Source organism: Pseudopodoces humilis, chromosome 3 (genome assembly GCF_049639895.1).
Source record: "Pseudopodoces humilis isolate 2021_Gansu_Grassland_sample_001 chromosome 3, ASM4963989v1, whole genome shotgun sequence".
Taxonomy (NCBI): Eukaryota; Metazoa; Chordata; class Aves; order Passeriformes; family Paridae; genus Pseudopodoces; species Pseudopodoces humilis.
Window position 1 is genome coordinate 58,500,365 of NC_142202.1, and position 24,299 is coordinate 58,524,663.

The window sequence follows — 24,299 nt, forward strand, 5'->3', positions numbered from 1 at the left end:
TATGACATACATATGTCATATGTGACATGAATATGAAGTTCAGTGTGTTCACACTCTCACTTTAATTGGATCAAGGGTCTTCTTTAAAAGGAAACTTTCCTTTCAAAGAAGACCCTTGGTCTCACTGCCCATCACAGAGCTGCACAAGCTTTTGGACAAGACCAAAACAGAAAATGCATATTGTAGGCAGTCCGGCTGCCAACACTTGCTCAGTCCTTGGACCAGACTTGAGCTATTCTTAAGGAAATGTCCCCAAAACCACCTAGTGCAGACCTCAAGTGCTCGGTGTCAGCTGTTTCACCGGGAGGTCCCCTCTTGTCATGCAGTGTTACTTGTTAATGTACGTCTCGCTGTTATCCCGGTCTCAGTTTCAAAGACTGTAAAGCCGCAGTAACTCCCTTGGCTTAGCTGGGTCTAATCCGGATTTATGAAAATGTAAGTACAGGAAAATATGCATTCCTTGTCTATGGCAGAAAGGCAGGATTGGGATTCTATTGTCAAATGAATACACGTGGAGGACATGGTGGCCAGCAGCATCTGTACTCAGGTGCTGATGCAGAGGTACAACTGGATTAGCAGCTTCAGCTGCAATTTTCAGCTCATGACACAAATGACAAATGTCTCAGCTGTCCAGGTTTATCTTAGCAGGGAAAAGGGCTAAGGGGGCTGCAGCAGACTGTTGGGTTTGTACACGCTTTACTTTCCAGGGGCTGCAGATGCATCCCTCGGATCTACCTGCCTCTGGACTGCAGGCTCACAAAACCACTAGTTCTTGGATAGCCCCATTCGGAGCTCACTCTTGGACCACTTTCTGGCACAGCACCCATGACTCTCAGTGGAAATGCTGGGCACTGACAGGTGGGGAGGATTAGCTGGAGACAACTGTAATAGTGTGAAAAATGCTTGGATTTGCTCCAAGAAAGAATGTGCACCAAAACCAGACACAGGCAAAAATTCAAGGCACTCGTGATCCCCACTGCCTTCCCACAAACCAGTAACAATGGCTACTCACTGTTTTCATTCAGAGTGATTGCAAATAAACCAATAGGTTCATGCTAAGTAGGCCAATATGAACTCCTTAATTTTATTTCATAAGAAGTATTAGGAAAAGCAAAGCCACTCTTCTTTTTTTGATATACGTGAGCTAAGAGTAACAGCCTAGCTTCTTTCTAACTTCTCATGTGCATTAGGGGCTGCATCTAGAAAATACAGCAACAGGAAGACAAATTGCCATATTTGAAAATTAAAAAAGTCATATTTTCTTCCTTTGTAGAGCTCATTGGCTTGTCCTGGGTGTGCTTCATCTACACAATAATGAGCCTGGCATCACTGGCTTTTGTTATCATGTTTATACCAGAGACAAAAGGATGCTCTTTGGAGCAAATATCCATGGAACTAGCTAAACAGTAAGTACCAAGTGTGTGACTGCATCCCCCAAGCGCCAGAGAGACAAAGCCTTTCAATACCACATATTGGAAAAAAAAAAAGGAAACTATGTGGGAAAATTCCAATTCTCTCAAGGCTTGAGCTTGCACATGTTGACCTCAGTAGCCAACCAAACATTTTGTTGGTGCTGAAGGACTGGCCCTAAAGGTGAGGTGGTTTTTGAGCACCTCTTTGAGGAACCTGCAGCCAAGCCTGGCTCCCCAGCACTTTTGCTGTCTGGCATTCCTGGATGAGAGGATGACTCAGATCTTGCATTTAGGACTGTGTGTTCTGGGTTGCATGCAGAAGGTGGAAAGGAGAGATCCTGTATTTCAAATTGGCCTGCCCTGGGTGTCACTTCAAGGCTCCATGTGAATTTTGATACCTGTTGTAGATTGGCTTTTCTTGTATCTTTACTGAGTGCTGTAGAAAGGTGAGAGTCAGTCTCTTCCCCCAAGCAACAAGTGACAGAACAAGAAGAAATGGTCTCAAATTGCATCAGGGGAGGTTTAGATTGGATAACAGGAAAAATTTCTTTACTCAAAGGGTGATAAGGTGTTAGAAGAGGCTTCCCTGGGAAGTGGTGGAATCATTACCCCTGGAGATGTTAAAAAATTATCTAGATTTGGTATTTTGGGACATGGTTTAATGGTGAAAATAGCAGTGTTATGTTAACAGCTGGACTTGACGATTTTAGAGGCCTTTTTCAGCCTGAATTAACCTACCAGTCTAGATATATTATTTTGGCAGTAAAAGTAATTAATGTGTGAACATCTTAGCACCATCCTGTATTTGTACTTTTTAGATTACAGGAGAATATTTGCAACTCAGCCGGGCTTGAAGGAGCTCGTTTATGGACTAATTAGTTTACAGACTAGCCACTGTGCTGCCGCTGGCCCTCTGGCTTAGAGGAAAGCATCCATCCCTGCCGGAGCCGGGGCCGGCGGTGCGCGGGCGCTCCGGGCGGAGCGTGCGGCGGGGCCGCCCCCGAGCGGGCAGGCGGGGAAGCGCCGGCAGCCGCCGGAGCATCCCGGGCCATCCCGGGCTATCCCAGGGCCATCCCGGGCCATCCCGGGCCATCCCGGGCCATCCCAGGGCATCCCGGGCCATGCCGGGCTATCCCAGGGCATCCCGGGCTATCCCAGGGCATCCCGGGCCATGCCGGGGCGGCTCTCCGGGGTGCCCTGTGCCGTGCTGCCGGGCCCCGCAGCCCGCCCGCTGTGGCAGGTGTGTGCCGCAGGGAGAGCGGAGTGCCCAGCGTGTGCGGGGTTTTGTGCTTCTGCAGGAAATACGTGAGGACGCCCTTGTGCGGGGTGAGCCAGCGCAGAGAGAAACTGGTGCCGGTGGAACTTGCCAAGAGAGAGAAAGAGCAGCTCTACTAGACGCGGGGCAAGCAAAGCAACCTTCACCAAAAGACTGATTAAAAGAAGAAAAATGAAATGCTCTGTGATGCTCACACTCTTACGGGACACGCGGTATTGTCATTATACACAAGATATTCTTATATATTTCTTGGTAGAACTTCTTTCAGTGGCAGTTTACAGCCAACATTAAAGGTCGTTATAGTTTATAACTAACTGGAAATCCGGGCTCTGTCTGTTTCAAACCAGCATCCCTCACTCTGATCCCCTGAGGTTACTCACCTCTTGCATACAGGAGGTGAATGGAAATTGGAATATTGCACACAATTCTCCTATTTGTATTCAGCGAGAGTTCAGTCTGGAAGAAGTGCAAAGAAGAATGAGGGTGCCAGGGAGAAGAAAGTCTCACAGGAGGAGCCTACCAAAGACAGGTTTGTTTAGGCTAGCAAAAATGGGGCTGAAAAGGGTCAACAACTCCCTGTCAGTAAGTTAGGGAAAACAATGCTATGGAACAACAAATGGACAACTGTGGAATACAAAGGATGACATTAGTGCAGAACTACTGGATGTAAAATTTTTATAAATTAATTTAGGATTCCGCTTAACTGGATTTGAAAAAGGATCTTCAGCTGAACTTAATTATTTATAACACAGAGCACAAGCAACTTGCAAGAGGAATTTTATATACATTTTCTCAGTAGGGCCAGGATTCAGTGACCTAGGAAATATTCCTCAGAAATCACTGTCAAATTGTTTAATGTGGGACATTAAATGCATCACTCTTTACAACCGCCTGAAAAGATATTGTAGCCAGGTGGGGGTAGGCCTCTTCTCCCACACAATCAGTGACAGGATGAGAAGAAATGGCCTCAAGTTGCACCAGGGGAGGTTCAGGCTGGTCTGGAAGAAGTTTTTCACTGAAAGGACAGTCAAGCATCAGAATGGGCTGCCCAGGGAGGTGTTGGAGTCATCGTCTCTGGGATGTTCAAGAAACAACTGGACACTGGCACCTAGTGCTATGGTTTAGTTGGCGTGATGGTGTTTAGTCAAAGACTGGACTCGATGATATTGGAGCGCATTTCCAACCTTATTGATTCTATGATTTGCATAATCAATTAATCTAAACTGATGACAGCCTTACCGAACAGGAGAGAGGATTTCTTTGGCCTCTCATTTCCAGGAAAGTTGGAAACTGAAGGCACAAGAGTTGATGCCAAAATAATTTTATTTCTCAACACAGGGCACACTAGACTTTGACTTTTGGACTCAGAAAGTGAGAATTGCGTGGTACATGGCAGCACACAGGGAGTTCAAGAACTGTAATCACTGCAGATCACAAATTCTGTCTAATTCTTGGTTTTTGCTTAGCAAGTGTATCCTGAAATTCTCAACAAGCCTCTACAAAGGGTTATCCATATGGCTCCCATAAAAGAACGCTGGCCTTCTTTTTCTTAGCGGGTTAACAGACGTTGTTAGAGTGATCAGTAGATAAATATTTATTAGCAGATAGATAAATGGTTCTTTGTTTAAAGAGAAAAACCTAAAGCATGCTTTAAAAGCATGTTGACTGTCTCTGTAGCCACAAAGTGGCATTTCTTCCAGCATTTCATTGCGGCAGCAAGACTGACAGAGTCAGCTGGAGTGCAGATACTAGTTTGAACTAAGCACATGATCCCACTTTATTTGCTGTCTCATAGCATTAAAACCACCTGACTGTGCTCTGCACTGAAGGAAAAGTGACTTACTGACACAGATGAAGTTTTAGTTCTGAGCAAAGCAGATCAGTTCTAAACAGATTTTCACATGGTCACGCTTCTAGATACTGACACCACAAATTTATATAAGCACGTCTACTCAAGACAGGGAGCTCATGCTGAAAATCTGAAAACAAACCATTGAAGCTAAGGCCATTATTTGCCTGAAGTCACTGAAAATTTAGCTACCTCAGGATGAGAGCCTTAATTTTATAGCACATATTTTCTATGAAAATCTCTTCACCTGCTTCATGTTTATGCTGGAGGACAGCTATCAGTATCATGCATTCTACTGGGTCAGCTTCAAAATGAGAGATATTAAGGTGACTCTGGCTAGCCTTACAAATATGCTGTCAGCATCATTCTTATACTAACAAGTACCTGGGATTAGATCCAGTAATGTTTAGTATTGCTGTATTTTAAGACTATATTGCAGGAAATGAACCCATTTCTTGATCCTGGACTTTACCAGGTAGTGGACTATTTGCATTTCCTCTTGTGTCCCCATTTGCTCTGGCTGGTACTGTTTTCTGATAGCTGCCCCTAGATAGCAGATGTTTGCACGTACAATCCAAGATCGTATTGGCTTTTAATTTCTATTACATTGCATTCAGTGTAAGAGGCTTCTGCAAAATCTTTCTCAGCATCGCAGCTTCCCAAACAAACCTCTGCTGCAATAAATTTTCTGAATGTTCTTACAAAAATAAATTTAACTTAGGACATACCAAAGAAATTGTCTCCCCAGTTTACATGTTTTGGGATCATTGCAAACTCTTCTAAACTTTTCCTATGCACACCTATTTAGTGTGGAAACAAATAAATAAAAATGCCATATTCCTGAAGAAGGGATAGTTTCCATAAATGTTTTACTGATGAGACACTGACAGACCTTCAGATAACTCCTAAAAGTGATGATGCTGTGGTCAAGGATTTTTAAAATCATTATATCTACAGTCTCAACTGTAGTCCTACAGACTTAGCCTTATATAGCTTATAAATGTAGCAATAATTGTACAGTCTCTTATAACAAAGCCTGCACATCTGATGACACTGAGCTGGCACTCACCAGCTCATCAGCTATGAAAATACAAGGGAAAAAAGGGATACATTTTACAAATCACATCCCTGGATCTCTGAAGCACTCCACAAAGAAATTTGTCCCCGATCTAAAATTATTCAGTATCTTCATCAATGGACTGGATTAAAGAACAGAATATGCTTATTAAATATGCAGGCAACACTAAGCTGGGAAAGACTGGATTGGAATTCATAACTTGGCAAATCTGTTCCACATCCTGAAAAAAGCAGGATACAATTCTGAAAATGTAAGCACAAATCTCTCTGGTAACACTAACTTCAAGTCAGAGAATGATAAAATGGTGATAGAAACTGCAGGAAAAGTTCCAGTAGCTGTGACAACCCACAAGCCAGCAATGAGTCAGAGTTATCAATCTACTGCCCTTAGTAGGGTGTATAAATAGAACCAACCCTTCTCTCTAAAGAATGTGAAATGAACTTTTTATGGCACTGCCAGTGCTACAGCTGAGCACTCTGGGGAGTTTTCCATGGGATCCACATGGAGAAACAGGGACATGATGAACAGTGCTCTAGGGAACATGGTCACTGAGGAAGAGATGATTGATTGACAGGTAAGTTTATCCAAAGCATTGCTCCCCACGCTGGCGGTGAGAGCCACCACGCTGGGACACACTGTCTGGCCTGGATCGCCTATTGAGGATGCAGGAGCTGGTAGTGAGAGCCTGGGTGGCAGCAGCACAACACAGCAAAGGAACAAAGTGTGACTGGTGGCAATGGGAAAGGGGAGCTGTGTGCACACAGGAGAAAGCATCAGCAGCAAGGCCTATTCCAAACTGAGGTGGGGGCCTACCTATTTAGAGCAGTAGGAAAAGGAGTGATATCCCTGAGAATAAGCATACACCACCAGATGCCCTTCATCATCAGAGGTTTTAAAATGTACTTTTCACAGTTTGAGGCTCCCTTAGAGCTAGAAGGACAGGTGGGCACACATTTCAAGGGATCTTTTATTTGCTATTATTCTTTTCAATACTACCCTTCAAATTGGGTAGTGTGCTTTTTGGCTCTGTTATGGATTGTTATAAAGGCTTCAAACTGCTAGCATGGATCTAGGCAGCACTTCAAAAGAACCAGTGCCCATTTTAATACATTGCAGCTCATTATTAGCTTTCATTTCTGTTCTAAGAGACAAATTTCACACTACATGACAGTGCTAACAAAGCAAAATGTTCCTCTTTCTCCACAGATAAATTTAGGAGATACTTATGCTTCATAAGAGCTCCAGATATTCACTGGTAGCACTCAAGAGTTTTGTAATTTGATTTGAAGAGGTGAGCCTAATCTATGACAGCTATTGTAGTTGTAATGGCCAAATCCTCATTCATCAGTTTGGGACTACACTTTGTCCCTCAAAACCCATTACAATTTTGTTCATTGTTCAAATACCTTCTGCTTTCTCTAAATTGTAATAAAAATAACTAGTGTTCCCTAATGGTGGTTTGTTCATTGCTCTTTGACTATGCACAAGATCCTCCTTATTTATGTCTGGAGTGCCAAGGTCCACATTATTTGATACAAACTCGAAAACTTAGGTATAGCAAGCTTTTCTACATATAACATGCTATATATATATATATCCCTGACTGTTGAACTCAGCTTCATAATTTCATGGTTATAAGCCCCCTTTCATAAGCTCAAGAAGTGGGCCCATGCAAATCTCACGCGATTTAACAAGGCCAAGTGCAGGGTCCTGCACCTGGATCCAGGCAACCCCTGGTATCAACACAGGCTGGGAATGCACACACCAAGAGCAGCCGTGCCCAGAAGGACTGGGAGGTTCTGGTGGATGAGAGATGGACATGGCCCAGCAATGTGCACTTGGATCCCAGAGAGCAAATTTTATCCCGGGCTGCATCCAAAGCAGTGTGGGCAGACGGGTGAGGGAGGGGATTCTGCACCTCTGCTTTGTCCTGTGAGACCCCACCTGGAGTGCTGCCTTCAGCTCTGGGGTCCCAGCACAGAAAGGACATAGACCTGCTGGAGTGAGTCCAGAGGAGGCCACCAAGATGATTAGAGAAATGGAACACTTGTCCTACAAGGAAAGGCTGAGAGAATTGGAATTGCTCATCTGGAAAAGAGAAGATGTAATTGTGAGGTGCCACTACCTGACGGTAAGCTATAAGGTGGAGAGGGACTTTTTACAAGGGCATGTAGACAGGACAAGGAAGAGCAGCTTTAAACTAAAAGAGGGTAAGTTTAGATTAGGTATAAGGAAGAAATACTTTACTATGAGGATGATGAGGCACTGGAACAGGTTGCCCGGAGTTGTGGATGCCCCATCCTTGGATGTGTTCAAGGCCAGGTTGGATGGGGCTCTGAGAAACCTGGTCTAGTGGAAGGTGTCTCTGCCCATGGCGGGGGTGGGGGTGAAACTAGATGATCTTGAAGGATCATTCCAACCCAAACCGTTCCCTGACACCTACAGAGTTCCAAGAGGCTTTTATGAATATATCACTTAGGAGTTACGGAAAATATTTTTTTTTTGTTGTTCTGAGGTATTTGGTGAAGCATTTCCCATACTACTCCTTCCTTCGTACTTCCTGCATGAAGTCACTATGGACAGCCCCAAGTTCTATACCACCCCACCCCACAGATGAAATCTGTCATGCCAGGCATTTGCTTCCTCCAGGTGTTCCTCCACCCTACTTTCAAAGATTTCCGTGATTCCTGGTACAGTAACAGCTCAGTTTACTATTTTTAGCATCCCCTAGGACTGAATATTACCTGCAGCATGCAAAAGCAGTGTTACATTTCTCTTCAGTGAGATAGGGAAAAAAGACATACATACATTTATACATATTTATTGTATCTTTTTAAAAGTAGCATTTGCAGTTACTTTTAAGCATTCACCTCTCTTCTGCTTCAAATGTGCACTTATTGAGAGAAACATCTACTGGCTTCCAAGTCCAAGATTAATACCAATAATAATACATGCCAGAATCAAGCTTCATTGCTTGTTGGCAGCTCCTGTCATCAAAACAGTATACAGTAAGAAGAGTGTAGAAAAGATCTGTGTTATTCATTCAGAAATAGGCTGGGGCTGGATTAGAGTGACCACATCATCTTCTCCAGTTGAAGCACAATTTTCCTGAAGTTCACATTTAATTTTTTTTCATTTGCATTGAGTAGGTGGACAAGGCAGTTGTTTTTTCTACAGTAGCTTCATAAATTGATAATGTAATTGAGCTATCAGAAAGCGTCCAAGGGAGAGCCACAAGGATGGTGAAGGGTCTGGAGGGGAAGCCTTATGAGGAGGGGCTGAGGTCACTTGGTTTGTTCAGCTTGGAGGAGACTGAGGACAGACCCCATTGTGGTCTTCAACATCCTCATGAGGGGAAGCAGAAGGGCAGGTACCGATCTCTTCATTCTTGTGACCAGTGAGAGGACTTGAGGAAACAGCATGAAGCTGAGCCAGAGGAGGTTTAGTACAGGTATCAGGAAGAAGCTTCTCACCCAGAGGGTGGCTGGGCACTGGAACAGGCTCCCCAGGGCAGTGGTGACAGCACCAAGCCTGACAGAGTTCAAGAAGGGTTTGGACAATGCTCTCAGGCACATGGTGTGACTCCTGGGGTGTCCTGTGCAGGGCCAGGAGTTGGACTCCGTGATCCTGATGGACCCCTTCCAACTCAGCGTATTCTACAATTCATCTACAGGAAAACACTTGCTGTAGACATTTATATTTAGAAATGTCTTCTCTTCATGTAACAACAAGAAAATACTTGAAGTCTGGCATGTAGTTAAGAGAACTGGGAACAAACCAAATTTCATCCTCAGATAAACATACGTAACTACTATAGATTTCAATCTAACCCACGCACAAAGTTTTACACATACTACAAACAGAAACAGAAGGTATCAGCAAAAGACTATTCTTACATTGTTTCAAATTAATTTGCAACTATACAATTTAAATTGTAATATAAAAAGGGAAGGAATATAACAGAATAGGTATGAAGAGAAATATTTTCCAAACTTTTATTTGTGCACATTCATCAGGTGAAAAAGGTAACTTTTACAGCTTCTTTGGTGCCCAATATTCAGCATACAAAAATGTAAAAGACTATTCACAAATAAAACACAAGCTCAAGCTAAAAAAAAAAAAAAAAAAAAGGTCTTAAAAGTAGTGCACATCGTGACAGCTTTGCTTATGAATACACAGAAATTACTGCAAAAATAAATAGAATGTCTTTTTAAAAGCAGCAATTTCATATCTTGTAAACTTCCGTTTTTACAATACAGCACTGTTAAGAGTAAAATCCAAAAGAACTGGAGTCTATACTGTAGCCACGAGCAAGTAAAAGAGTCTGTATTCCTCTGCTATGGTTGGTCCAGTTTTCCTTTTTGCTTTTAGTCCAATGTGCAGCAGTCTTTGAAGGTGCTCGGTTAGGGAACCTAACCATCAAGTGGTGAATTACAAAATTTATTTCCTGCTTTCAAACACGAATGGATAAATCTGTTCAACAGCACTGGCAACAGCCTTTACGTTTGGCCCTGAGACACAATTAAAAAAAAAAAAGGCAGTAGGAAGAGAAAAATCAGGGAATCAGAAATTAAAACAACAGAATCTTTAAAAAAACCCTAATATTATTAGCAATCACAACTTCATACCACAGACAAGTTCTCCCCCATTTCTCCTAACTTAACAAAGTTTTTCTCTTCACGTGAAAGTATTTTCTTGTGAGTAAATCTTCAAGATGTCCTACATTTGTCAATGGATAGATTACAATTAAATAATACTGTCATTTAATTTCATAACAACATGGCTGTTTTTCAATTTCCTGGCTTAAACAGCCCAAAGAAGAGGCTGAGTGGCAGAGATAAAATAAGTTACTTTACTTATGTCAATCTTCTAGGAATTTGTATTTCTTCAAGCCTAGCCACTTTTAGCTCATTTTAAAAACCTACCAACAAAAGCTACTGTTAAATAATGCTGGATTTAACTGAAGTTAACATTTCAAGCAAGGTTATTTTAGGTTTGAAAATTATAGACTATTACTCTCTATCCCTGGTTTTGCAAATAGCTTCATCATTGATCTCAGGACAAAACCGGCAAGCCAGGGAATGGTTTTATCATCTCAGGATGACGCATATGAAGGTTATCTAACATGATCTACGAGTACCCAGGCAAAGAAAAGGATAAGTGACCTAGCAATGCTTTCTGGTGGTACTAGACCACTTTATGCAATGAAAAATTAAGATTGCAAAGAAGTGAGCAGTAACATGCCAGAAGATATTAATTCTGGATAGAAGCTTGGTGATGCAGATAAACGATAACAGAAATTTCTCGCATACTTTAATGAGTAGGAGCTCAGGGTTTTTGTAATCCCACTTTAGACTTCAAAAGTTTCTTCCAAGTATAGAGAAATGTTCGAAATGACTCCCAAAAACAAAACTCAATCATAAGTTACTTAAGTAATTACTGTTCTATGTGCTCAGTCAGAATGCAAATGGACAAGAATAGGATTCTTCCTGTATTTTCAAACTGGTCGAGTGAAACACTCAGCCAAAACAAGCTTGGTGAAAGATACTTGTCTTCTGGGTAGATACTGCACCCTCCTTAAATTTGGCTGCTATTAGAAAAGAAAGTTCTCAGGAAAGGAGAAGCCTTCAAAAAGTGAGACTACAGTAGGCAAATAGTTCCAGAAAAAAAATGTTACTCTCTCTAAGGCTGAAGAGATGTAAAAACTGGATTATCATTCTATGGCATATAAGAGAAGGAAAAAATGAAACAAAATAACACAACCCCCCTAAACAACCCCCTAATTTCTCATTTTGGAGTCAAAGAAACAATACTTCTTTCTATTACATACTAGTGATTTTTATTATATTTTACAAAAGTTAACAAAATCTTTTTATGCTTGTCCCATGAAAAGAACCCACCTTCCTGGGTTTTTTGTAACATTTCTAATTATGTATCTCAAATAAAATTCTCTGAGTCAGAGATATTACAAGTACTAGTACTACAGAAAACAGGAATCTTTAAAAGAAACCTCATCTGAACCCACTTGAGAAGAAGTGCACCAAGGCTGAAAAGCAATTTAAAACATTTTTAGAAAAAGAAGTGTAAGACTCTGGACAATTTTTTTCCTCTAGAAGAAAGGCAAAGCAGAAGCCTACAAGATCAGTAGAGGTCTGAGTTAATTTTTCAAACTCACTGCAACAACTAAACTAGAAGGATGCAAAACTTCTATGTTTAACGTATTTACCTTCCTATTTGAAAGGAAAATTCTGAAAATATGAAAGTGATTTCGTAAGCAACAAAGTAATAAGAATCTTACAGAGAAGCTAGATCTCATTAGGAGGCTGACAAGACATGCTGAGGGCTTTTTATGACTGCAGTGATACTAAGGCTTCTTTATTTCAAATTTAGTTTCTAGTTTCGGCTAGACCAGTTGCACTATTCTGAACATATACTGTAATCTTGAAATACTTTTTAGCCCTTCATTTTTAGATTATTGAATCTGATGGAAGTTTGGTTCTCTAGAAAACACTGCTTCCAATATCTTGTGGGAAATATTCTGCATAAACACAGTAATTTGTTAAGGAATTAAGATGTGGAAAAAAAAAGAATCCTTACCCAGCCTCTGAACCAGTAGCTGAGCTCTAACAACTGCAAGAATAATTCTTGCTAAAGTGATAAACAATGATTTTTTTAGCTCTGTAGCAAAAACCTGACTTCTTGTACCTGGACACCAGTGGTGGACATCTCACAAGCAAACAAAAAAGAGAATGAAAAATGAAAATGATGAAGAGAGAGGAAAAAATGGCATGGCCTCTCCAAGACCCAGGACAATCATGTCTCTGATTACATGGGAAAAATCACTGATGCCAATGATTCAGTGGTGGTTCTCTTAGCTGAGCTTCAACAGAAGAGAGCACAAGTCTGAAGAGCTGGACATATTGGTCAGCTTCGTTTATGACAAAATGCTATGCTATACCTTTGAGTTTCCATAAATCTGCAGTTTGGAAATATGTATTTATGAAAGGGATGTTAATGCTAAATGCAGTGTAATTAACACCTCTACAAACCGAAGAAAAGAAAGAAGAAAATTCAAGTATTTAAAGAAACAATAATTACTCACACTCCTAAGTGCTATCTTACTTTTGGTTTCATTGAAAAAACAGAGTGTGTACATTCAGTCTAACTAATTTTTTGAACCTATCAATAATAACACTTGCCCTACAACTCTTCTGGCACTTTCACTCAAAAACAAACTAGGTGCTAGCAGGGGAAACGAAATATTTTCAACATTATCTTTTGACTCTTTTAAACATCTTGCTTTCCCAAACCTACTGGCTCTAAAGTTAAATATTCCCAACAAGTTAAATATTTATTTTTTGACATTAAAATACCTGTAACTGTGATACTGCCTGTGGAAAAAATCTGTAAGGTAGCTCTGAGAGATTTTATTCTGTAACACACGGCAGGATGAAGTTCTGGTTCATAACTAGAAAACAAAATGAAAAGTAAAAAAGAGAGATCTAGAACTGAAAAATATAAGCTTAAGAAAGGATGAAAATTCTTAAAAATCTTACGTACCTCGCATGAGGTCTGTTATTCTTTGTAAATTCTGGCAATCTGATCTCAAAGGGCATGTTGCACACTGCTAAAACATTCACAACTTTAAAATCTGTGAAAATTACCTTTTCAAAAGAAAGGGAAAACAAGACATTAGAAATTTACTTTACAGCAAATCAGATGCATGGGTTGCAAAAAAATAAAAAGAGAAGGATACTACTTAGAATATTTTGATGAGTCAAAATTAGAACCTTGAGACTGATGCCTTTCTAATAGGCATCTAAAGAGTAGTTAATGGACTCAGATCATTTACATTTACATTTATATCCTTCTGTGGTAGAGTAACTGCTGAACTAGATACCTCACAGCTGTATCATGGTTACTACAGCAGTATGGTTACAGTACAGTTTAAGGATGAGACACAGAAACAACTCAAACTGCTGTACTAAACACCTCCCCACTCAAAAGAAACTAAATTTAACAGCTCATGGAGCATCAAAGTAAGCAGAGACAAAGCTTAAATATTGTTGTGAACTTCTTTAATGCCTTGTTGCTATACACCATCTCCATTAAAGCTAAGAATAAGAAAAAAGCTGACAACTGTTTTGCTTTAAGTGTCCAGTGGCCAGTAGAGCAAACTGGTTCTCTACCCTGCAATTTTCTAAAACCAAACTCAAACAACTTGAATAACTTTCAGTTATTTTTTACCACAGACACTTTAGATGACAACAAAATAGCCAAAAGACAACTGCTATATAATGAAACTGCACTGCTGAGAGGTCAGTACTGGCAGTGTCACTGGGGAAACTTTTGCTCATTTTCTGAGATTGCCTAAACTTTAAATGGTCATTCTTCTTCAATCTATACTTTTTAGAAAGATATTAGAAAGAAGCAACTTAGCCTTAAATCAACTTAATCTTCAAATATAAACTGCTCACTTTATGACAAAACTTGGTGTGTCCACCCTGGAAGTACTGTGAAACTCACTGACTTAATAGTCCGTTCCAGCTTTAGAGTGCTGGGTCCAAAGTACACATTTGTACTTGTATGAGTGTCACACTTTTGCTGGGGTCTGATGCAGCATTACCAGCATTACCAGACTGCCACCACTGCCTTTATGTGCTATAATCAAAAGTAGTTTCTCCCTGAAAATGACAGCTACTGTGTCTATTTAATTGTCCGTCCCTAAACTGAACCTGTGTGTAAACAGCAGAACAGACTATCAGGAAGTTTTAGAGCACTTAAGTGGTTCATGTTGCTGTTTTTCAACCCTTACTGTGAAATGCAAGTGGTGTTCCTGACTGGTAATGTTAACCCAAACCCAGATAAAAGAGGATGTTTCCTGTCCCAAGTATTTTATTTGGCTTATTTCCAGCTGTGCAACATGACAGTGCAGGAGCACTTTTTTTCCTTCCTCTTTAATTTAAAAGGCTCAAACTTGCCCTTATTAAGATGGAAATAAATCTGCTATTCCATCAGTGGTGAGTGAAAATTACGTTCAAATTACAGTAAAGTTTCAGCATTTTCCAAATAAATCTTTTGAGATATTGTAAATTCTATCCAAGACACATCTGTGGGTGGTTCACATATTAAACAAATTTTGTTGTTCGTTATCCAGTGAAGAAGCACTGCTCTGAGCTGCCAAACAAAACTCAAATCCACAAAACAAAACAGCTTCTCTTTAACCAGCATCTGGAAAATGTATTCCGACACAAAAAGGGCATCTGAGTGAAAACACATTAACTGCTAAGTCATTATGCTCCCTCTTCTTTGTTTCTTTCTAAAAAATTAACTACCAGTATTGCCTGAGTCATGCAAGTCCTTTTTCATCAGAATTACCTGAAAACCTAGTTTCTGTAGACTACGAGCTAGTCGTCTGGCACCAAATTTAGCTTCTTCTTCACTATAAAGGAGAAAGAAAAAGATCTAACATTAACAGAAATAGAGTGTATAGTTGTGCACACACACCACAACAGCTACTCAGATGACAAAATGAACCATTATATAATGTAGCACATCAACCATGATCTCATGGTCAGCCTTCACTTCATCCTACTGTAAGTATTTTAACTAGATAGACATTCCAATGCTTCATACCCTGTTTAAAGAGTATCTTGGCACTTGGTCCCAGCTGAAGTGAGAGACATGTTATAATCATACATGATTTTAAGTACCCTTAACAGATAAATAAGGTTATGGGTAGTCTGGAGTTAACATCCTGAACAATCCTCTTTAATTTTGGAACAGAGATCATACACAGAAAGTATGCAAATTTACTATTTTACCTTACCTTATCCTTACTTTGAAATGCAAACATATCTTAAAGGAATTTAGCTCTTAAGAGTTTAGTGAGTGTCAGATGTATCTGAACTGAGTCTGGTTTTCCTTCTTTCCAGTCCCTCAACACTGTAAAACTTAATTAAATTCAGGTGGGGTTTTGTGAAAAAATAAGAGATATCCTCAGGAAAGGTCACCCCTTCCCAAGTCTCAGCTTCTAGCTAAACACATAGAATTCTTAAAGGCTCCTCAAATCTCTTTAGGATTTTCTTAATAAGGCAGCTTTCCCTGCTGCTCTCCCAAGAAGGCTAAACTGATGTTTAAGATTTCAACACTGTCTAAGGCCAACACTTCACATGGAAAACTTCTGCCCAAATACGTAGCTTGACAAGGGTCTACATGTGATCCAGCATGAGCCAATCTAAGCAGCAGCAAGTACCACCTCTTCGTCATTTACAATGTTGTGTTTAAAAATACACAAGGATTTAGAGCTAGAGAAAGAACCTTCAGGAACTCACCTTGTGGCTCCTGTGCAAATAACTTTTCCTGAGGACCAAATTGTGGCCGTAATCCTAGGTTTCCTAAGCTTCATTAAAACCTTCTAAAAAAGAAAAGTAGAAAAATTGGAAATTAGCAGTAATTCAAATTCATACTGGAAAAAAACCCAAAAACAGTCACCCACATCAACTAAGGTTAGACTAAAACTCCCTTTAGTTTTGGTAGGCTTGAACTGCTCCTTCATCTCTTTCAGTAATTAAAAAACCCTAGCTCCTGAGAAGAGCAGAATAAGCATGAAATAGCCAATGTTTCAGTGTACACTAAATAGATTAAATGAAGACATTTTTCAGTGAATAAAAAGCTGGAAACTATAAGCACCATGCAGACTATTTTCTTATTAGTGTTTTGATATTGCTGACTCCTTATCAAGATATATTTCCTTGACACAGCCATCAAATTTTGGGAGGCAAAACAGACCCTGAGGTGTAAAAGGCCTCATCACATACCTTGTACACAATATTCACCTCACCAAGAGCTGTCTCCTGAGACAGCATTTCATCACACCCATTACTGTACAAGTAGTGTATTAGTGACTAAATAACTACAGCAAGAGAAATAGAGAAAGAAAATTCTGCTTTTCTCTATCCACCATACACAAGTGTTAGGCAGAAGAATGTTTAACTTAAGGAACATTTCTAAGAACAGATAATTGAGATATGCTGAATCTCTTACCCCAACATCACGCTTGTATATCACATTTGCTCCCTCTAATGCAATCTTCCTCAAGTTTAAATGGCATCTTGTTCTAAAAACACACACTACATTTGTGATTAAAATGTCCAGTGCAACATCACTGTCCGCATCCATTGGGGTGATTTACAACTCAGTTTTCCCACCAGCTCACCACGAAGATCACATCCTGAGAAGCAAAAATGATAAAATTAAACATACCAATAGAAAATTGCCTATCAATGCCATTGTATACATTTGCCCCTTAAAAGAGACAGGAAGCAGAAGTCCCTACACTCTGACTCATTTAACAATGTGCGTGGAGCGGGAGGTCTGCATCCTTTGTGCTAGAAAATAGGAGGTAATTTGTTCAAAGCCATGTTGCCAGACTTAACAGAAATGAAGTGCATATACACATATATAAGAGTATTTTAAATTGCCAGTTAAATATGTTACAATTCTTACTAAGTATATTAAGACACTGTAAAGATTACTGAAATTTCTTCCATAGCTCCAGTGGATAATCTTTCCTCAGGTCGTTTGAGGATGTCATTAGACACCTCAGGAAAATATACTTTTGTGGCTGCTGAAGTTGATAATTCTGAATAGTTTGACATTTGCATTGGAACGGATGAGCCTATGAATAACTTTGAACACCAGTTACACAAACTGCAGTCTGTAGACAGCCTGTTACCACAGCTTTCCCATCTTCGTCCAGCACTCTTGGCCTATCTCTCCCAACAACAGCTTACAGCAAACTATACAGAGTGTCCTGGTGGCAGCACCAGCCTGGGCTGACCCACAGGAAGGCACTGTAGGGGCAGAGTGAGACAGAATGTTTCTGAGGAAAAGCACAGGTAACTGTGAAGGCACAGCATGGCTGCCCAGTGCACGCACTGTAAACCTAGGGCACCAGGAAGCATCCAGGCTGCCCACGCACGCCAAAGATGACATTCCTCACACACACCTCAGCTAGGAAAGAGAATCCTAACATTGGCAGCTGGGCTACCACTCATCTCAGCCCAACATCTCTTCTGTAACCATACAAAGCCAAGACAGCAGGCATCTCAAACAGATCTCAGGTGAAGAAATGCGAAGGGACAAGAACAAAATCATTGGTATACAGTGAAACTGACTTATATAAGCATTTTAGCAGCGTTTCATCCAAAATAAACAAAAAGAAAAGCAAAGAACCAAATCAAAGAAAAACTGTCACATATGTGAAATGCTCCACATGGTCATTGCCATGGAAGAAGCAGGACACTGTGCATTAAGAACAATAACAAACCTAACAGACTATGATGTATTTATATAACTTTAAATGTTTTTGCCTTAAATTCTATATTAGAAATCTTCAATATACAACATTAATGTTATTGTCAGTACTTTCATCTGACTGTGCCTTCCTAAACATCATGTTATAATCTGTAATCAAGAACTCAAGGTGCATCTTTTGACTATCACTCTCTGACAACACAGAAGTAACAAACTACATGGCAGATGTGCACAGCATACTGGGTCAGCTGCTGTGGTGGTTACTGCTTACACTCTGCAGCTTGTTCCCTGCTGAAAGAATTATTCTGTAATTGTTGGCTTGTCCAATACAAGAAAAGGCAAGATGAATGATAATACAGAAAAGAGATGAAGAAATAGCAAGAGGAAAACAGAAAAACCAAAGGTTACATGTGGGGGTGGAGGGAATGCAGGCAAAGAAGAGAACAAACAGTAACTAATTAGTACTCCCAGATCCCTCTTTTAATCTTTTTTATTGAACCAAAAATTACATGAATCCTCAAAGTTAGAAATTACTTATTCCATCTGGTTTTGATGGACTACTACAGATTGGGCAAGTAATTTATGGCACCAGATCCAAAGATAGCACATGTGCAGATTTTGAATGGCATGCAGGCAGGGCCAGCATGGAGCTGGAACCCATGGCATCTTCAGAGAGGCATTTGTTTTCCACCCTGGCCTCAACTCCTGGCTCTTGCTGAGTTCATTTACTGGAACCCAGGTCTCCTAATTATCAGCAAGCATCTGCTGGCACACTCAGCCTCTACATTCTGAAAGAACATCAGTGTCGTGCATAACACCATTGAAAGGTTGCTAACATCTAGGCAAACCATAGTATTGTATGATAATGTCCCCATAAAACATGGCTTATCTTAAAAAGATCCAAGGAGAAAAGTCATGTGCTCATTCAGAACAAAAGAAACAGTGGTTGAAAAGAGAGGAAAATTACAATTTAAAAAGAAAAGATCTATTATTAAGGCAAAAAGGCGGCTGTGGAGCTGTCAGTAACAATGTTTTCAGCAATTACAATGTATCTTGGTTAGAAGTACAATCTACTTGCATAGATATTAAGAGGAGAAAAATTACACCCATTACAGTGGTGTGCCCCCATTCTAATTAGCCATGTTCTGAAAGCTCAAGACAACAGATACTAATGGAGGGGCTTTTTAATTTGAAATTGTATATATTACCGCAACAATTTTGAAGACACACATTCCTATGAAACATACAAATACAACGTAAAACTCTTCCAAGGCATGGTTTGGAAAGATTGAGTAAATCAAAATGTTTCTAAGCTTGGATACTTGTGATCCAAGCAGTAAGCAAGTGTTAGCACATCACAGCCTTCGATTTAAGCACTCATTTTAATGTGTCACACCTTACTTACAAGAGAAGATGTCCTGTTACCTTTTTTTCAGAAGCCTTAAATAACTTCAGATTCAGAGGAACCATGAGAACAAAACCAACTTAAACTTTCTTAAAAAATAAAAATACATGGGCTACATAAAAAAAAGAACATGTTTACAAAAAAAGGTCTTACAATGTCCAAGAAAGAAAGATGTTGCTCCTATTTACACATATCTCCAGCAAGCATGACCAGCTGGAACATCCTGATCCTCCTCATACGCGCTACCATAGCACTGATTGTTATTTCCCAAAACCTGAATTTCTGCATTTCCGTATCTTTTCTGCAAAATGGGGAAAATACCGTTCCTTACATATCAGCTTATTTATATTCCATACTTACGCAGTTACATTGCAGAACAGAAAGCCTGAGTAGAAACTGAACATCTGTTTTTTTCCAGTTCTAGATTTGCAAATGTTTAAGTTGATTTTATTGAGCTCAGCTTAGGTTTTGTTGATTAATTTTGCCCTTTGAAGTTTCTCTCATCTGAACTGTAGAATTTTGGCAGTCTAAATCTCATTTCTAAAATGATATTTTGCCAGCTAATGTTAATTAATAATAGGTTAAAACTGAAAATAATTTGTCTACATGTACAGCATTTATTTTAAATTATGTACTTCATTTGACTTTATCCGACACAAGAAACTAGCTAACTTTGATTTCAAGTTGTTTTGCACCATTGATAACACAATTTATCCCGACAGAGGAAACAAGTTTAAATACATCTCTGCAGAAGTTTGCATTATTTTGTTTTAAAAGGGAAATTTTAGAAGATTGTTTTTTCTTTTCAACATAGATTTCAGGGATACATCTGGAATATTACCCTAAGAGGGAAAAAAAAAAGAAGAAAAAAAAAAAAGTAGCTAGATTAAGCATGATAATTAACACAAAAATAAAAACAACAAAAGCTAATGCAAGGATATTTGAGACTGTAATGTATCTTACTGAAACTAGAGAAACTCCACAGAATAAGAAATATTTTGGAGGGAGGAATGAACACTAGAGTTCTTAAAGGATTACCTCTACATCCACTATTAGAATCATAGACATACTATTTTAGATACTCTATAAACACACATGAAGACAAAACACCCTGCACGGAAATCTTACAACCTTAAAAAAGCCAGCACTCTGTCTTCAGAAAGTTCCAAACCAACCACAGCACCATCATCAAAGAAAAAGAAAGGCACTTGGGACGGGATATATAAACAAAGTATTATTTTAAGCTCTTGACTACCTCTGATCCAATAAACTCGGAGCTATAAAGGTAGATGGGGGATATCTAACAATGGTTATGTTAATGTCAGAACAGTTTAATAAACACCTTTTTCACCAGCAATCTAAGTATAAGCAACTTCTACTGGTTATTTTTAACCTTTCTCCAAAGCAGTTCACAAACTGACCAACTCCACAAACAATTCCAACAGCCCAGCTGAAGGGATATTGGTCACTATTGTGTCAGTAGACATTTGTCAAACTAATGCCTGAAAGGAATCTTTGAAGAAGTTAACACGAAACTCTACAGGACGTTTCCATACAAGAATGGAGAACAAATAAAGCCTGTCAGGAACGGGGAGAGATGATTACATCCTTCCATTCTAGATGTACTTGTGTTTAGCCCCTCAGGAAAGGGGTCCATATGAAACCCTGGAGGTGAGAGACCTCTGAAATCTGCTTGAATCCCTAGACAAAGTATGGTCACAGTGGCTGGTGAATGACTCCCCAAAAACCAAGAGCAACATAGCTACTACCATCGGTGCTAAACATCCTCTGCTCCAAACAACTTCCTTAGTTCGAGCCACTGAGCTAGTGGGGCATGCTTTTACTTTCTGTTGCAATGGCAAGTTAAACTGTGCCTAAAGCAAAAGGCCATCTTGAAGTTACTATTCTCACCTTTCAGGATCTGCAGAGTCATGACTATTTATATTTTGGAGGAGAAAATTTTTAAATATGTGCAAAGCCAGTATCAAAGCACGGATTTGTTCAATTGGATCCATCCACAGAGTGATACTATCAGCTATATCATAAGCAAGTAGGACTTCAGTCCTGCTCTTGGATAAGCCTACTGCATCTCCTTGGGGTCATCCAACACAAATCCATTTGCAAGAATAAAACCAGTGTATAGAGCAAGACAAGAAGGCATATTTTAAATAATTCATAACACGCCATTTTACTCAAATCTTTCTCTCATCAAAAGGCCCATTCATATTCAAAGCAAGATGCACTTGAGCTCAAGTTTGTGCCATCTTTCTCTTAGAACATCTAGGAATACCTGAATGCCAGGCATTAAGAAGAATCCTTTTGATCGCTATAATACGTGGAAAATCATCATAAGCATGACAAAAGTCTGAACCAACAAATTCAGTGGCCATTCCAAAATGATGAAACGTCATAAGAAAAGAAAAAACGTTTAGCTGAGACAAAGTATTTTAAGGCAACGGATAAGCCTCTCACCCCCTCTCAGTCAAACATTTTTACCATTTGCGCGCCCCAGGTGAGGAAACACGAGTACCCTCCCTATTCCCGCTGCTGGGAATCTCACTCAAAGCCCTACACGCAACAGTGCCACAACGCTCCGGTCAACAACTATTTCTTCTCCCCCCTCAACCCTAGCCCGAAACTTCTGCGGCCAGCACGGCACAAACAAAGCGCAGGCAACGAGGCGGCCTGGCCACGCCGAGCTCCGCCGCTCGACAGCGCCGGCTCGTGCGGACATCGGCCGCCGCAGGGCACGGGGCAGCCACAAAGCCCTCGGGGCCGGGCGCGGGCCGGCCGGGCTTGTCGGGGAACGGGCCGTTCCCCCGCAGGATGCCCTGCCTCTTCCTCCCCCTCCCTGCCCCGCCGGCCCCGGCCACGCACACCCTCCCGCCCCGGGCGCGATCGGCGGGAGGCACCGGCAGGGCCGCGGCGAGGCGGGGGAGGCCCCGCGCCGCCTCTCTCACCTCGGCCGGGCAGGGGTGGCGGCGGAGGGGGGCGGGAGGCGGGGGTCCAACGGCGGCGGCGGCTCCTGCCGGGCCGGGCCCGCGGACCCGAGACGGCGGCGAGGGGGGGAGGGAGGAGGAGGAGGAGCGCGGCCCGTAGGCGGGCGGCGGCCGTTACCGTGCGGGCGGGCGGCCGGGCGGCGGTCGAGACAGGGCAGGACAGGGCGCAGCGCGGTGCCGGTCGGTGGGTGCCGGTCGCCCGGCGGCGTTCCGGGTGCTGGGCCGACTCCCCGCGACAATAAACATCCCCCAGCGCCGCGGGCATAGACGCGGCGCGGCTAGAGCGGGCGCCGGAAGTCACGGCGGCGGAGGGAGGGAGCGAGGAGGGAGCGAGGAGGGAGGGAGGGGGCCGCGCTTGCAGCGCTTCCGTTGTCGTCCGCCGGCACCGGCGCTGCGGAACACCCCGGGACGGGCCCGCGGAGCGTGGCTCCGCACGGAATCACAAAGCAGGACAAGTGATTCCCGCAGTGGGTGATCCGGTCCGACCTCCCTGCTCAGGCAGGGTCATCCCACAGCACATGGCACGAGATTGTGTCCAGATCATTGCTGAGTATCTCCAGTGAGGGAGACTTCGCACCCTCTCTGGACAGCCAGTTCCAGTGCTCTGTCACCCACACAGTAAATAAGTTCTTCCTCATGTTCAGCTGGAACTTCCTGTGCATCAGTTTCTGCCATGTCTGTCTTGTAAAAGCTTGTAAAACTAGTAACAGGCTTCAGGCTGCCGCGTCCAAGGCAGCGCCTTTGCCTGCGAAGCCGCTGGGGAGCTGCTGCAGTTTTCAGCTCAGACGCGACGCCGGTGGCACGCACCAGGCCTTTCTGTGGGGCGCCGGCCTTGGCACCTCTTCAGCTTGCTGCACCCCTTGGTCTGTGGCCTGGCCGCTCCACACGCACTCTCTGGCTGAAGCGAGTGGTCAGCGGTGGTCTGGCAGGAGACGGCAGGCATTAGGGCTCGCAACAGCACTCCACCAGTATTGCCGCTCCACACATGCATACTGCACTGCAGCAGGGCTCTGGTCACCGCCTCTTGTCTTAATAATAATAATAATAATAATATATATAGATATTAATTTGAAGTGACTTTATTTGGTACTGAAGAGATAATAATAATCTGTGGGAATTTGGTATATGAGCAGACTGCTCACCCCAAGTGAAACAAAGATACAAGCGGGTGACCGAGAAGTCTCAAATATGCCCAAGTCCCAGGAGTTCTGCGAGGATCTCGGTACATTTTTTTGTGGTTCTAAAGTTAAAACGACTAAAGTAAGACTTCTGCTTTGCACTCTTTCAATGTGCAGATTGTTTCATCCATGCAAAGTGAGCACACGGTGCACACTTAGTGGGCAGACAGAATGGGACGTGGACACAATGGAGGTGCCTGGGTAACACTGGTTCTCTCTGTCCAGGATGATCCTCTAAATCTGACACTGTCCCACCTGTGCTGTCTGTAGGGAGTAGAGCCTGTGATGAACTACTTTTCATCTACACTTATATTTTCTCTTGGAAAAGCTATTGTGCTTCACATTGGAGCCCAGGAATGTGCCTGCAATGTGATCCATTATAAAGGCTCACCACGCAGACTGACGAATGAAACAGATGTCGACTTCAGATTTATAAAGAATATTGGTCTTTATAAGAAAATTATATAAATGTATATTTATATGGGTGTACTGCAGAGTATTCATTGAATCGACAATTTTCTGAAACCGAGGTTCTGTAATTATGTACTTTGCTTATGTGATGGGGTAGCAAAATAGCTTTAATTAGGATAGAAGGAACAGTATGAAATTTAAATTTTAAATTCTTCAGAGTTGGCGTGTTTTCTTCTGCCAGATTCACTTTAATCCTTGAAATGCATGGCTAGGTTCGCTTGTCAAAAATAAGTATTTCAAGTTCTCACTTCAAATCAGCTGCGAGTACGTGGTTTCTCTTTCCTCTTCCCAGGCTGGCCGCACACCGGCATGG

The 24,299-nt window shown here is 41.6% G+C and overlaps 2 protein-coding genes across 2 annotated transcripts in view; one reads left to right on the forward strand and one right to left on the reverse strand.

Annotated features, from left to right (window-relative positions):
* SLC2A12 (solute carrier family 2 member 12) overlaps window positions 1–3,244 on the forward strand; it is a 30,973-nt gene extending 27,729 nt beyond the window's left edge. Inside the window, exons 4-5 of the mRNA XM_005518362.3 lie at window positions 1,274–1,406; window positions 2,711–3,244. Coding sequence (XP_005518419.1) covers window positions 1,274–1,406; window positions 2,711–2,807 — 230 coding nt within the window. The 3' untranslated portion in view covers window positions 2,808–3,244. The remainder of the gene's footprint in view (window positions 1–1,273; window positions 1,407–2,710) is intronic.
* Window positions 3,245–8,420: 5,176 nt separating this feature from the next.
* On the reverse strand, window positions 8,421–22,628 carry TBPL1 (TATA-box binding protein like 1). Its single transcript, XM_005518361.3, has 7 exons — window positions 22,456–22,628; window positions 16,662–16,848; window positions 15,950–16,032; window positions 14,994–15,057; window positions 13,176–13,279; window positions 12,989–13,083; window positions 8,421–10,126 (listed from the first exon to the last, which is right to left on the reverse strand). Exons 2-7 carry the CDS (start codon window positions 16,794–16,796, stop codon window positions 10,056–10,058), a joined length of 552 nt encoding a protein of 183 aa, XP_005518418.2. The 5' UTR covers window positions 16,797–16,848; window positions 22,456–22,628; the 3' UTR covers window positions 8,421–10,055.
* Window positions 22,629–24,299: the final 1,671 nt, after the last annotated feature.

What these genes read in the sequence shown, in the direction of transcription:
- TBPL1 (XM_005518361.3), bottom strand. Translation starts at nt 16,796, where the DNA reads ATGGATGCGGACAGTGATGTTGCACTGGACATTTTAATCACAAATGTA. An exon ending in ATTTGCACAGGAGCCACAAG is followed by an intron (nt 15,058 to 15,949) that starts GTGAGTTCCTGA and finishes TCTCCTTTATAG; the next exon opens with TGAAGAAGAAGCTAAATTTG. An exon ending in AGGCAGTATCACAGTTACAG is followed by an intron (nt 10,127 to 12,988) that starts GTATTTTAATGT and finishes ATTGTGTCTCAG; the next exon opens with GGCCAAACGTAAAGGCTGTT.